At 47.4% G+C, this 15,436-nt stretch overlaps 1 protein-coding gene across 1 annotated transcript in view; it reads right to left on the reverse strand.

Annotated features, from left to right (window-relative positions):
* ZC3H3 (zinc finger CCCH-type containing 3) overlaps positions 1-15,436 on the reverse strand; it is a 269,723-nt gene that overhangs the window by 26,679 nt on the left and 227,608 nt on the right. Inside the window, exon 10 of the mRNA XM_028736023.2 lies at positions 8,109-8,278. Coding sequence (XP_028591856.2) covers positions 8,109-8,278 — 170 coding nt within the window. The remainder of the gene's footprint in view (positions 1-8,108; positions 8,279-15,436) is intronic.

Raw genomic sequence — 15,436 nt, forward strand, 5'->3', positions numbered from 1 at the left:
GCCACGACTGGACCTAATGGTCAGGGGTCCCTTTACCTTTACCTATATATACACACCTCTATCTATCTATCTATCTATCTATCTATCTATCTATCTATACCAACTGTTGCTTTTGTTTACATTTTCACCTTTTTTTAAGGTCAACTTCTTCTTAACTTAAGAACATGAACAAGACCTGCTGGATCCCACCTAGTCCAGCCTCCTGCTCTCACAGGGGCCAACCAGATGCCTCAATAGGAAACCAGCAAGCAGGATTCGAACACAAGAGCTCTCTCCCTCCTGTGGTTTCCGGCCACTGGTGTTCAGAAGCACTGCTGCCTCCAATTGTGGAGGCAGGACAGAGCCGTAAAGGCAAGCAGGCACCCATAACCCTCTCCTCTATGAAACTGTCCACTCCTCTTTTAAAGCCATCTAGGCTATCACTGCCTCCTGTGGCAGGGAGTTCCACAGGTTAACTATTTTCTGTGTGAAGCAATTTCTTTTATCTCTCCCGAGTCTTCATTGGATGTCCAGGGGTTAGGAGAGAGACAAAAAACGAACAAACACCTGTTCTCTTTCCCCACTCTCCATGCCACGCACAGCATCTGAAAATACCCACCTTGGTCCCTGAGATCTTGGGGGGGGGGGGAGTCTCTCTTGCCCCCCCCCCCTTGGCTCAGAAAAAAGTTTTTTGATTTGAGTTTCTACTGAAATGAGGCTGCATTTTAATGTTGTATTTTAATCTTGTTTTTAAGTTGTATTGTAATCAATTGTTTTTATAACTGGTGTTAGCCGCCCTGAGCCCGGTCTTGGCTGGGGAGGGCGGGGTATAAATTAAATAATTTATTATTATTATTATTATTATTATTATTATTATTATTATTATTATTATTATATGCAAGGTTCCTAACTACCTGAAGCAGGGTATTCAGGCTGTGGGACCAAGTCTATGGCATTCGCCCCTGACTGAGATTAGAGAAGAACCCTCCTTGCTGAACTTCAGGCTCATAACCAAAGAGTTTATTGCTTCAACAAGCATTTTAAGAAAGTGCTGCTTTTTGGTCGATAAACTTCTTTTGTTTTATTACTTCTGTCCTGTATGGTGTATTTATTTGTGCGCCACTTGCAGATGCTTGAGATTCAGCGGTATAGAAATGACTTAAGTAAATAAAAACAGATCTATGCTTCATTGTAAAACATGTTACGGAAAATAAATAAAAACGGAAAGCTTTTAATGCTACTGGGAGATACAATTTGATGCTGCAAAGGCCGGCAGAATTAAGCAGGTAAATTTCAAAATCACAGTAGGCAGAAGCTGGGAGAAATCTAGGCGCGCATTGCCCTGGTAAAGACTACAGATTGCCCTAGACCTGAGTGGGGTTCAGAATGTCTCCCCACCCCAGCCCATGAAAGACCACATTTGTAGGAAGAGGACTTTCAATTTGCAAAGCACTTCAAAGCCCTATTGGCTTTTGCCTTCTCAACAACCCTGCAGGGTGGGTTTTTGTTTTAAAAGATAAAAAAGGGAGACCCTGACACCAAATAGACCACACAGCATGTCCATAGTAAGGCATAGTGTGGGCCCCACATAAACTATGCCAGCCAGAATGGCTGGGGCAAACCAGTCAGATGGGTTGCATCATAATAATAATAATGATAATAATAATAATAATAATAATAGAAATCAGCCCACGAAGGAATGGAGCACCCATCTTTGAAAATAAGCTGTGCCCCTTCCCCTGTAAAAAAAAATCACTGCACAACCCACTGAGGAAGATAACAACACAATAACACAATTCAAAACGGTAACAATTGATTGTGCATTTATTCAAAATCCAGTTAAAACTATTTAGTTTAATTCACTCCTTGAAACTGACAGACTTGAACCAGCGATAGCCAGCTTTTCAAAGTCTGACAGATGGGATGGGGGTGGGGCTGCCCCCTTTGGGAACCGCTGCTCTAACCACTAAACCACGCTGCCGTGTGTTCTTTCACACCTCCTTTCGCAGGCTCCTCACCTAAGTGCTGGCACTTAACAGGTGCCCACCCCTCTTCCTCCTGCCCAGCCTCTCCCCCCCCCCCCCCCCCGCAAACACTGGCTCAAGGCCTGTCCCATCCCGCAGGCTCTGGGGCCTCTGAGCAAATCCGGCTAATGTGATGTTTTATCATGTTTGACGTTTCTGTTGGCAGGGCTAATAAAGACAGAGGGAGCCTGCTATTTAAAAGCTCCTCTTGTCTGGCGGACGCCCTCCCTCTCCTGGAAAAGGGGGGGCTGGAACGCAGCGGCCCCCTCCTCTCAACCCTGATGAACACCCCCCCTGGCATTCTTACCTAAAAATGAGCAAGGAGGTATTTTACACCTCATTGGCACATGGGGACACAAGCTGGCTGGCATTCCAAGTTTATTCTGTCAGCCTGGATAAGTCTGCGACCCGATGGCATCCACTGCCCTGAGTGCTACCATACAAGGCAGGGCTGGGGGCTCTCAGAGGAGGATTTTCAAGGGACCAATATAGAGAGATGGTCCCCACTTCGCGGTCCACACCCAGCCAGGTTGCTCACTGGGGAGGGAGAGAGGATGGGGCGCCCAGAGGACCAGCTGAGCTGCCATGACCCTGTGTGCAGCCTGATCCTAACTGGCTTTACTCAGGTGTAGGGGACGCGGGTGGCGCTGTGGGTTAAACCACAGAGCCTAGGGCTTGCTGATCAGAAGGTCGGCGGTTCGAATCCCCGCGACGGAGTGAGCTCCCGTTGCTCGGTCCCTGCTCCTGCCAACCTAGCAGTTCGAAAGCACGTCAATAGTGCAAGCAGATAAATAGGTACCACTCCGGCGGGAAGGTAAACGGCGTTTCCGTGTGCTGCTCTGGTTTCGCCAGAAGTGGCTTAGTCATGCTGGCCACATGACCCGGAAGCTGTACGCCGGCTCCCTCGGCCAGTAAAGCGAGATGAGCGCCACAACCCCAGAGTCGGCCACGACTGGACCTAATGGTCCGGGGTCCCTTTACCTTTAAGGACAGGGTTACCTAGCGGTCAGTTTGTTGGACTAGGACCTAGGAGACCAGGCTTCAAATGCTTACTTGGCTGTGAAGAAACACACTGTTGTGAGTTTGCTCTCGGCGGAAGCCACCTCGCAGGCGCTTTGTGAGGATGAAATGAGGAGGGGGAAAGAGGGGGTTAAACATATGCCTCCTTCAGCTCCTTAGAGGGAGGAAAAGTGAGGTGCAAATGCAAGAAATGAATGAATAAGGCCAATGAGCTGAACGGGGATTGACTCCCCAAACACACACACATTAAGAAGAGGACTGGACTTGTGCAATTTGTGCAACCTTGCACTCTCTGCTCTCTCTCCTCAAGAGGAAGGAACGCAACTTGCAAGTTGCTCTGGGTAGCTTTGGGCAAGATAAGGTGACTAACAAATTTAATAAATAACAACAATAACAAATGAGCAGCTGCTTCGTTATCATTGCACAACAAACAGAACGCTCCTTACTCCCATTTCACAGAAACTGACCAGGGCATACTGGTGCACGTTCAAACACTGCGATTCTGTGGGGCCAGAACAGATGGTGTTAACTGGTGAGCAGAGTCAATGTTGAGCCAAAGCTGGGCTGGGTCAATGCAGGAACCCCCAGATTCAATGTCCTTTTTGGCACTGGGGGAAGTTGGCCTACACTGGTTAATGGAGGCAGAAGAAAGGGTAATAATGCAGGGGAGAAACTGCAGCTGCCAGGTGTCTCCCAGCACAGTTTAACTATGGAACTCACTGCCACAGGAGGCAGTGAAGGCTCACTTGGATGGCTTCGGAAGAGGACTGGAGGAGTGGGCTCTCAAGGGCCACTAGCCAGGATGGCTCGGCTCTGCCTCCAGAGCCAGAGGCAAAAATGCTGCTGAATGCTAGTTTCTGGAAACCACAGTCAGGGAGAGCTCAGGTCTTGTGTTCGAATCCTGAGTGCAGGTTTCCCACAGGCATCTCGTTGGCCACTGAGAGCCCAGGATGCTCTGTTAGAGCTTTGAAAGAAAGGTCTCCTCCTAAGACAAGGTGTTGACAAAGCAGATCAAGCAAAGGTTATCCAGAAGGGCGAGAGAATGGTGACCTTTCCTTAATTTTTCCATTAAAAGAAATGCCTCGAACGGCAGACGTTTAAAAGCAAATAAAACCATAAAAAAGAGAAGAGGCAAACCCCAAACAAGTGGATCAAATGCACAACGTCCGAAGTCATCCTGCATTGCAAGGGGTTGGACTGGATTCCGACTCTACAATTCTGTGATTCTGCAAGTGCGAAAAATACTTTACGTTCCGTAAGCAGTTAAGGAGCGGAACAAGCCTGCGTCCTGCCATTTTTATAGCAAAAGCTGGGCTGATGTCCCCACTCCAGTCGCTTGCCCAGAGGTAGCTCTTGGGCAGAACTGCACAGGGTGGAAGGGTGACGAAGGAAGAGTGTCTCTCCGCACTCATCTCTCATGCTCATTTTGGAAAAGGGGTGTGTGGTGCACGCTGGATGTGCAACCACGCCTCAGATAATCCACCGGCCACTCTGCCCATACCCTGCACCCAGTTTCACTGTGCTTTGCCTCCGGGACCGTGGGTCGGGCAGCAGAGACGTCAGAGGTGCCACGGAGAGAGTCGGCTGCCCACACCTGTTTCTATCGCAAATAATAATAATAATAATAATTTATTATTTATACCCCGCCCATCTGTCTGAGTTACCCCAGCCACTCTGGGCGGCTTCCAATTGAGTGTTAAAAACAATACAGCATTAAATATTAAAAACTTCCCTAAACAGGGCTGCCTTCAGAGGTCTTTTAAAAGTAGGATAGCTGCTTATTTCCTTCACATCTGAAGGGAGGGCATTCCACAGGGCGGGTGCCACTACCAAGGAGGCCCTCTGTGCAAGGAGACAGCATCAGAGGAACACTGACCTTTTTTCTTTGCAGGTGACAGGGACGTTTTCCCTGGCTTTTGCAATCGCAAGGGGGCAGGACAGGAAGTGGGAATTACTGGTACCTAAGGAGGAAGCGGGAGGAAGCGTTTAAGGACCAGCGGCCACTGGGGATGGCACTCTTGGGTGCTTGGCACAGAGCTAGAGAGGAGAAGCAAAAGTGGCTGCTTTCTGGACCTTTTACCTCTATGGAGCGATATGCCAAGCCTTTAGCAACCGCTGCAATGAGGTGTGCGTAGCAGAGGGTGGGGCTGCGGATTGGGTTCTTGCATAAGTGCAAGTCTAAGGCGCTGAGACCCCTGCAAAAGGAAAATACCCAGATACGAGGCTGGAAGCGTTTGATGCGGAAGGAATGGCAGAGAGGCTCCTTCCAGAACGGCTACGGACAGAATTAGCTACCTTTTCTATTCTGGGACTATATAAATATATCTGCTCTGTTCTGTAATGCGGAGGTGGGTCTCATTCGCAGCCCTGGGGTGGAGGAGGCGGGGGCACGGCACAATGCGGTCATGAGGCACAGGACACCGGCTCAATGGGGCAGGCTTCAGGGACACAGGCAAGTGGCGTGACTTGCAAGCTGCAAAGCTTTTGCTTAGTTTGTTCCCTTGTTTCTGCAAGTTCTGAGCTGCCTCAAACGCAGCTGCTGTAGAAAGATGAGCTATACACAATGAAATCAAATAAAAAACTCAGGCCTTTAACCTGTTGATTATCCAGAACACTTATTTGTTGACGTAAATTATATCAGCTGATGAAACAATTTTTGGATGATTAAATTACCTGTTGTTTGACCAATTAAATCAATTGCATTTTAACCAAATTTACTTATTGGAAAAACCTTGATATTGGTGCCTCCTAAGAGATAGAAAAAGAAGTGTGTTTCAGTCAACTATATAATGAGAAGATGCCATTCCTCACTAGAAGGAAAGGTCACAGATTAAGAACTCATATTTCAGTCCCTGTTGCCGGTACAGAATCAAAAGCAACTGATAAAAATTAGTTCATGTACCCTTAGCCCCATCAATTGCCACTTATGCCCATAGATCAATCAACTACACATTTGGTTGATTAATCTGATTTACCAAATGAAAGCTTCAAGCCTTATTTCTAAACTGATTTTCTTAAGGCACCTATATATTGTAACTTTGCCGTTATTTTTATCGATTATAATTTAGTAATGATTTATTGTAATTGTTGAGAGTGATTTTTTGTATAATCATTATTCACAGATATTTTGGGAGGTAATTTTATTGTGTATTATTATATTCTAACAGATTGTTGAATACTACTTTATTTTATGTAATCTGTTTATTTTAAGTCACGCCCCAGTTACAAAGTAGAAAAAGATAGAGATGTTGGTTATGAGTTTGAAATGTAACAGGGAAAATAAGAAATGCATACTAAGAGATTAGACTGGAAAATTTTCAGATAGGGCAGATGGAAGTCAAAAAAACTGAATAAGATGTAAAAGTATGTTTAATTATTGTTGAAAATGGTATGTTAAAAAACATATTATATCTATCTATCTATCATCTATCATCTATCTATCTATCTATCTATCTATCTATCACCTATCTATCTATCTATCAACTATCACTGGTGCCTACCATTCTGAGCAGAAGCACATGCAGGGCTCCAGAATCAGCGAATGTGATCTCTGCTCTCAAAAACGGACTGGAAGTGTGCATTAGGCAGCTTCGCCTTTGAATGCAACCTGAATTCCGTCTCCTTCCCATCCCTCGCTGTGAGCAGGTGGAGGAACCAGGATGCACGGCTAAGCCGGGGTTGCCTTGCCCACCCTGGCCAACGCAGAGTTAAAAGTGCCTCTGCTCCCAGAGTTAAGGGTGCACAGCTGGGAAGGAGGGAGCCTGCAGTGGCGTTATGACAATGAGATGATCAATAGGCCCCCAAGGGCACCTGGGACAATGACCTCTAATGAGGCGCTCTCTGCGTTTATGCTGATGCCTGCTGACGCGTTCAAGTCTCCGGCACAGCCGTAAAGGTGCTGTGTCCTTCGGCGTCTGCCACTGTGCGAGGGCCTCGCTGTGCCAGGATGACACCCTCTCGTCTCCTTGTGCTGTTCCACAGACTCTACACTGGTGTTACCTACAGAGCGGCAGCTAGAGAAACAGGGAGCAGAGAAGGGGGGGAGAGGGGCAAAGCTAATTGCAGGGGGAGGAGAACTCTGTCCTGCATGCTAGGTTTTGCAAGGACAGAAGGAAGGAAGGAAGGAAGGAAGGAAGGAAGGAAGGAAGGAAGGAAGGAAGGAAGGGGCATAATCTCCTTCATCAGGTCTGAGCAGATACAGCACTACGCTACATTGCAATCATATACCACCTTTTCCCCTCTCTAAAGTGACGTGCATGGTTTTCTACCCCTCCTCATTTAATCCTCACAACAATCCAATAAGGTAGGTTAGGGTGATAAGCAGCGATTGGGCAAAGTACACATCTAGCGAGCTTCATGGCTGGCTGAGGGGGGATTTGAATTCCAGTCTCCCAGGTCAGAGTCTGACACTCTGCTGGCACTCCTAATAATAATAATAATAATAATAATAATAATAATAATAATAAAAAATTTTATTTATACCCCGCCCTCCCCGGCCAGAGCCGGGCTCAGGGCGGCTAACACCGATAAAATCACAGTAAAAACATAATGAGGAAAAGGGGGGGGGGGCAATTTAAAATACAGATTAAAATGCAATTTAAAATGCAGCCTCGTTTTAAAGTAGCCAATAGATCAAGACCATAAGGGGAGGGAAACATAAGGGTCAGACTGAGTCCAAACCAAAGGCCAGGAGGAACAGCTCTGTCTTGCAGGCCCTGCGGAAACATATCAAGTCCCGCAGGGCCCTGGTCTCTTGTGACAGAGCGTTCCACCAAGTTGGGGCCAGTACTGAAAAGGCCCTGGCCCTAGTTGAGACCAATCTAACCTTCCTGAGGCTCGGGACCTCCAAAGTGTTGTTATTTGTGGACCTTAAGGTCCTCTGCGGGGCATACCAGGAGAGGCGGTCCTGTAGGTACGTGGGTCCTAGGCCGCATATGAGATGAGCTGAACAGCCAGGAAATTAAAGGGGGGGGTGAGAGGTATCCCTTTAGCAGCTTCTTCAAGAACGGAAGGCATCCTGTAATAGGTAAGAGGCTTGTAACCAGGAGAGAGGATGGCAGTTCTCAGAGAGCTGGGCCTTCTTACCTCGACGTCTGCTTGGGCGCTGAGCATGCCTGCTGGAAGGAGGTGTCTGTAGAACTGGGCTGCCTGGCCAAGTGTTTCCTCTGTGGGTGCTGCAGTTTGCACTGGGATCCCTTGGGGCAGACTCCGTGCTTGGAGAAGTCCGGACACACCAGAGTGTGCTTCTTCTTGCACTGAAAAGCAAAGCAAAGAGTTGGCGTCAACTGTGCAGGCTGGCAAAGGAGCAAGAGGCTCTGGCATCTGAAGACACGCTCAGCTATCTGGCTGGCTGGGTATACAAGCCGTCGACGGAGCAGCTTTTTGATTAAAGCTACTATACACTGGTCCCATCACCTCCTGGCAAATAGAAGGGGAAGAAATGGAGGCAGTGAGAGATTGTACTTTCTTGGGCTCCATGATCACTGCAGATGGTGACAGCAGTCATGAAATTAAAAAATGCCTGCTTCTTGGGAGAAAAGCAATGACAAACCTAGACAGCATCTTAAAAAGTAGAGACATCACCTTGCCAACAAAGGTCCGTATAGTTCAAGCTATGGTTTTCCCAGTAGTGATGTATGGAAGTGAAAGCTGGACCATAAAGAAGGCTGATCGCCGAAGAATTGATGCTTTTGAGTTATGGTGCTGGAGGCGACTCTTGAGAGTCCCATGGACTGCAAGAAGATCAAACCTCTCCATTCTGAAGGAAATCAGCCCTGAGTGCTCACTGGAAGGACAGATCGTGAAGCTGAGACTCCAATAATTTGGCCACCTCATGAGAAGAGAAGACTCCCTGGAAAAGACCCTGATGTTGGGAAAGATGGAGGGCACAAGGAGAAGGGGACGACAGAGGACGAGATGGTGGGACAGTGTTCTCAAAGTCACAAACATGAGTCTGACCAAACTGCGGGAGGCAGTGGAAGACAGGAGTGCCTGGCGTGCTCTGGTCCAGGGGGTCACGAAGAGTCAACACGACTAAACGACTAAACAACAACTATACACTTTGGAAACTGTTTTGCACCCATTGTTGGTAGTCTTACTATCCGCCCCAAAAGTCTTCAGTATGGGACCGGCTGCAAACCAAGGGAATTAATAGAATCCTTCAGCACTTTCAACCAATCTACAGAGGTGCAGGAAATGAAGGTCGCAAACATGTGCAATGTGTGCAGCGGAGACACAATTGAGGCTGCTTTAGTGTAAAATATTATGAGGCACTCAATTGCACACTTCAGAACAACCCACAAGGCGAGAACGGCTTCAGAAAACACGGTACATTGCAAAAATGTCTCTGCTTACAGAAATAGGAAAATTAAAGGACAGGAGACAAAGGGAGGAACATTTTGAAAGTTCATGGTTCCCCTTCACTAGTTATATGAAGCAAAGATTTAATTTTGTTTTAGTCAGTGTGTATTCACTAGCAAAACAGCAAGGAAAGTTGTGATAGAATATTGATATTTCACAAATAGCTGCAAAAGGTAAAGGACCCCTAGATGGTTAAGTCCAGTCAAATTCGACTATGCGGTGAGGCGTTCATCTCTGCTTTCAGACCAAGGGAGCTGGCGTTTGTCTGCGGACAACTTTCAGGGTCCTGTGGCCAGCAGGACTAAACTGCTTCTGTTGCAACGGAACACAGTGACAGAAACAAGAGTGCACGGAAATGCCGTTTACCTTCCTACCATGGCGGTACCTATTTATCTACTTGCACTGGTGTGCTTTCAAACTGCTAGGTTGGCAGGAGCTGGGACAGAGCAACGGGAGCTCACCACAGTTGCAGATTTGAACTGCCAACCTTCTGATTGGCAAGCCCAAGTGGCTCAGTGGTTTAGACCACAGCGCCACCACATCCCTATGCTCCATAGTTTAACTATGCTCTGCATGTATAAGCGCTTTCTTCTATCTGTCCTGCATCTTCCCACCTTTGGCGTCACTGGATGTGTGATGCTGAGTTGAAATGCCCAAGCACATATACAGACCTGAGCATGAGGGTGCGCATGAATTCAGGCATGGGGTGGGTGCACCACCTGCCTTCGCGAAGTCACCTTAACTGGACAGCCGCCCAGCTAAGCGTTGGTGTAAACTGTATATGCAATCCATGACGGCACTGCCTCCTTCTTTTTTCTTCTTTTTCAGGCTTGTATTTCATTCCGTGACCTGAGCTGACCGAACTGCTCCCACCCAAAATAGCTGCAGCCAGAACCTCTCTGAGCAGCTTCCCTCGACTGCTCTGCTCTGAGAAGGCTTGTCAAGTCGGTGCCAACGGCCCCCTGGTCGTCATCAGGCAAAGAGAAACGCCTTGACATTTCATTGCGACTGCGGGGACACCTGCCGTCTGCTCTGCTCTCTGAAGTGGAAGAAGTCCGGATTAGGGACCTAAGTCTGGTCTACTGGAGTAAAAAAGGCAAAGAGCCCAGTGGCAGAAACACTTCAAGAAGTCTAACACGCCGGTTGCGGTGCGAGGATCTTTTGTGGTCAAGATGAAAGATGCACAGAGTGCGAGATTCGCAGACGCTGTCGTAAGGGCCAAGCTTGTCTGCTGTGGTGCTTTTGTTCAGAAGCCAGTGGTTATTTAAGGGCCTCGCCGATTATTTATAGGGCAACCAATTGGTGCGGTGTTTTATATAGAGAAGAAGACAGGTCCCTGCCTCAAGGAGCTTACAGTCTAGCATTGGACCTTGCCATCAACCCTTACCCAAAACTGTTGAATTCTGGGATTCGAGAAAGCTAGGCCTCGGTCCAGTATATCTGAAGAAGCGTCTCCACCCCCATCGTTCTACCCGGACACTGAGGTCCAGCGCTGAGGGCCTTCTGGCAGTTCCCTCCCTGCGAGAAGCCAAGTTACAGGGAACCAGGCAGAGGGCCTTCTTGGTAGTGGCGCCCTCCCTGTGGAACGCCCTCCCACCAGATGTCAAAGAGAACAACAACTACCAGACTTTTAGAAGACATCTGAAGGCAGCCCTGTTTAGGGAAGCTTTTAATGTTTGATGTATTTTAATATTTTTTTGGAAGCCGCCCAGAGTGGCTGAGGAATCCCAGCCAGATGGGCAGAGTATAAATAATAAATTGGTGTTGTTGTTGTTGTTGTTGTTGTTGTTGTTATTCTCCGTTGACCTCTACCATTAGCTTAATCCTGACCTCTTTACCTTCCAATTTGAATTATAAAAGCCTGCTGGCAAGATCTTGTTAGGGCTTTTAATTGACAAGAGGGTTCCCGAGGTGGGAGCAGTTTCCTTCCACATTTGTATGCTGAGCGCCATTCTGAATAAAGATGATGGACCTCGGTGTGACATTGCCCGTTTTGGGGCAAAGGTTTGGCTGCCTCTTGAGACACTGTTGCCAAACTTGGCATTGAGGTTCCCATGGTGGGGATGACAGTCTCTGGTGTTTGGATCCCACGCCCCATTCGGAATCAAAAGATGGATGACAAAGCATGACTTGGGCATGACTTCACCCAGTTTTTGGCATGATGGATTGGAAGTCACAATTTACACCATCAGTTGAAGGAATACAGTATTTTGGGTTCTACGCCACACTGCCTCTAATGCATACCTTAAAATAGGTGCAATGGATATTGTAAAGTAAAGGTAAAGGTACCCCCGCCCGTACGGGCCAGTCTTGCCAGACTCTAGGGTTGTGCGCTCATCTCACTCTATAGGCCGGGGGCCAGCGCTGTCCGCAGACACTTCCGGGTCACGTGGCCAGCGTGACAAGCTGCATCTGGCGAGCCAGCGCAGCACAGGGAACGCCGTTTACCTTCCCGCTGGTAAGCGGTCCCTATTTATCTACTTGCACCCGGGGGTGCTTTCGAACTGCTAGGTGGGCAGGAGCTGGGACTGAACGACGGGAGCGCACCCCGCCGCGGGGATTCGAACCGCCGACCATGCGATCGGCAAATCCTAGGCGCTGAGGTTTTACCCATAGCGCCACCCGCGTCCCATGGATATTGTAGTCCATATTAATTACTACAACAAATCCAGTTTCATTGGGTGATTAAAAGGATTAAAATGCAACTGCAAAGTCATAGTGTCTGTGGCCTGGTACATAAACTCCCCCCCAAAAAAATACTGGCAACTTAGAGAACTACAGTATTTTTCGCTCTATAAGATGCACTTTTTTCCTCCTAAAAAGTAAGGGGAAATGTCTGTGCGTCTTATGGAGTGAATGTGTGGTCTATCGCTGGCTCCCTTTCCGGCCCCTTGACCCAGGCCTCCATTGTTGAATGTTCTGCAGACGGAGGCTGTTTGTTTCCCCAGCGACGTGTGACTGGCTGATTAGATAATCTGGAAACTGTAGAAACAGCTCCCTTTCCTTTCCTAAAGAAGCTGCAGAACTGTGAGTTGAACCCCATAAAAACAGGATTTTTTCCCTTTGCAAAGTAAGCTCAACAACTTTGAGCTGATCCTCAAAAAAGGGGGCTATCCCTCTTTGCAAAAGAAGCTGCACAACTGTGAGCTGACCCCCCCAAAAACGGGGCTTTCCCCCTGTCCTCCTCTAAAAACTAGGTGCGTCTTATGGTCTGGTGTGTCTTGTGGAGCGAAAAATATGGTAGTTTCCCAGCACTGGTTCCTGTGATTCTTTGGGGGAACTAATGCGCTTTAAATGTGTGTGGTTTCTGTACAAGCCGCCCTCGTACGAAAAAGTGCTCTTTCCATTGAGAGAAGTCCTCTAGCTGTGGTCCGTGCAACCTCTGCCCTTTTCAGTCACCCCCTCAGACACTGAAGTGTTAAGCCCAAGCCCAAGCTCTGACCTTTACTGGATGGTTCAATTTAGCCAATATGCTTCAAGAGGGACACACACAGAGAGAGAGGCTTTGGGTGCTCTCAGCCTGCTGCTATTTTGGAGTGAGATTCAGATGCACACTGGTGAATTCAGGTTGCACAATTACAGCTGGTCTTGTGCGACAAACCCGACCCCCCCCCAAAAAAAATCAGACTTTTTGCTATAAGAAAAGAAACAGGAAACTGCAAGGGAGGGATAACACTTTCTTTGACGCAACGTGGTCTAACCTCCCTGCAAATAATATCAGAATAAATGCTGATTAAATAGCCTACGTTTGCAGAAGGCATCAGGTTCAATCGTCAGCAGGTAGGATTGGGAGACTCCTGTTTGAAATCCTAGAGAGTTGTTGCCAGTCAGAGGAGACAGTACTGAGTTAGACAGAACAATGGTCGGATTCTGCGTAAGCCCAATCTCCCTTCAAACAAATCAGGGTGAAAATTCAATAAACAGGCTGACTGAAAGCGTCCTTTGGGAACGGGGACAGATAAGAGCTTTGAGTCGGAGCAACTTTGAGGCACCTATAGAGGCCACCCAAAATCCAGAACGCAGGGTGAAGTTGGATGTGGGAGAGAAGAGAGTGAAACAGAAGATGGGGAGACGCAACAGAATGAAATGGAGAACTCAGCTCCAAGCATCTGGCTGGTGATCCCAAGAAACAAACATAAGAAAGGGGATCTGAAGAGGTTTTGTTGAAAGAGGCCACCATCCAAGGCCAGCTGACGGGAACAATGAAGCCAAAATGATCAAGGCATCTGGAAACCAAGCCTTATGAGGAACGGTTGAGGGAGTCAGGTATCCTTAACCTGGAGACTCCCCTTCTGAATACCTGAGGGCCCCGTTCCTGCCTCTCTCTGCCTGGTCCAGGGCAGGGCCTGACTCGCCTCATAAGGGCTGTAGCTGCTGCCCAAGGAGGACTGGGGTATTTTGGGGGAAGTTTCGTTGCGAGTTTTTGCTAGGAGCTTTTGCTGCTGTTCAGAAGACATCTGAAGGCAGCCCTGTTTAGGGAAGATTTTAATGTTTAATAGACTGTTGTATTTTAATATTCTGTTGGAAGCCGTCCAGAGTGGTTGGGGAAACCCAGCCAGATGGGCGGGGTATAAATGATAAAATTAAATATATTATTAAATGATATTATTATTATTATTATTGTTACTGATATTAACTGCTATTACTGATGCGAACTTTTTGCATCTTTATTTTTATGCAAAAATTGTTCAGTTTGGTTATTTAGTTTTCAATGTGTTTCATTTATTTTTATGACTGCTTTGCTGTGTTTGTAATTATGTAAATCTTTTCCTATTGTAAGCTGCCTTGAGCATTGTTTTAACTGTGGAAAGGCAGAATACAAATAAAATGATGATGATGATAAGAGATATGGTAAAGGGACCCCTGACCGTTAGGTCCAGTCGTGACCGACTCTGGGGTTTTGGCGCTCATCTCGCTTTATAGGCCGAGGGAGCCGGTGTACAGCCGGGTCATGTGGCCAGCAGGACTAAGCCGCTTCTGGCAAACCAGAGCAGCGCACGGAAATGCCGTTTACCTTCCTGCCGGAGTGGTACCTATTTATCTACTTGCACTTTGACGTGCGCTTTTCGAACTGCTAGGTTGACAGGAGCAGGGACCGAGCAATGGGAGCTCACCCCGTCGCAGGGATACGAACCGCCGACCTTCTGATCAGCAAGTCCTAGGCTCAGTGGTTTAACCCACAGCGCCACCTGTGTCCCTTAATAATAATAATATTCCCCCCCAAAATATTAATTTTCTCTAACACTGTATTGTTTTTAATATTTGGTTGGAAGCCACCCAGTCAGATGGGCAGGGTATAAATTATTATTATTATTATTATTATTATTATTATTATTATTATTATTGCACTGTGAACACATATAGAGATTTCAAGTGCAGTTCAAGGATCTAAATAATTCTATTGCAGCAAGATGTTTTTATAAAGGCTCTCCCCACCCAAGAAGTGAGGGCTTTTCTCCCCAAGTGCTACACAGAGTACGTCCAAGTGGGTACGTCAGGCCAGAGCTAAAAATACTCCCATCCCCAAAGGACAGGGCCAAATCCTGCTGGAGCATCTCAATGGCGCTCATCCTCCTTTCCGGTCCCATTCTCTTCAAATCACAGAACTTGCCTTTGTCCCGTTTGAGATATCTTTCTGCCTCCTCTGACACCTCAGATCTTCTCCTCCAAACACACAGACCTGGTCAAATCCTAGCACTCTCTACCCCCCACCCCACCCCCTGAAAGATACTCCCCAGCCAATAATTGCGTTAGGCTCTGTTTACCAGCTCCTTTTCAAGTCTCTACATCTATAAAGAAAACAAACTCTGTGTGTGTGTGTGTGTGTGTGTGTGTGTGTGTGTGTGTGTGTAATTAATTCCAAGGCTGTGTCCTATTCTCAAGTTTCTAATGACTTTTCCACACCGTTCCGAGCGCTTGGCTGAGCCTCCGCCTATGACGACATCTTTTTTGGCCTCCCTCCCTCCAGAGCAACAGCCTCCTACTTCTGGGGAGAGGATGGACCTGGGTCACAGGAAACGCAAAGGCGATTGCGGCACAGCTCAGCATCCTCC

This window comes from Podarcis muralis, chromosome 8, assembly GCF_964188315.1.
Source record: "Podarcis muralis chromosome 8, rPodMur119.hap1.1, whole genome shotgun sequence".
NCBI classification, from domain to species: Eukaryota; Metazoa; Chordata; class Lepidosauria; order Squamata; family Lacertidae; genus Podarcis; species Podarcis muralis.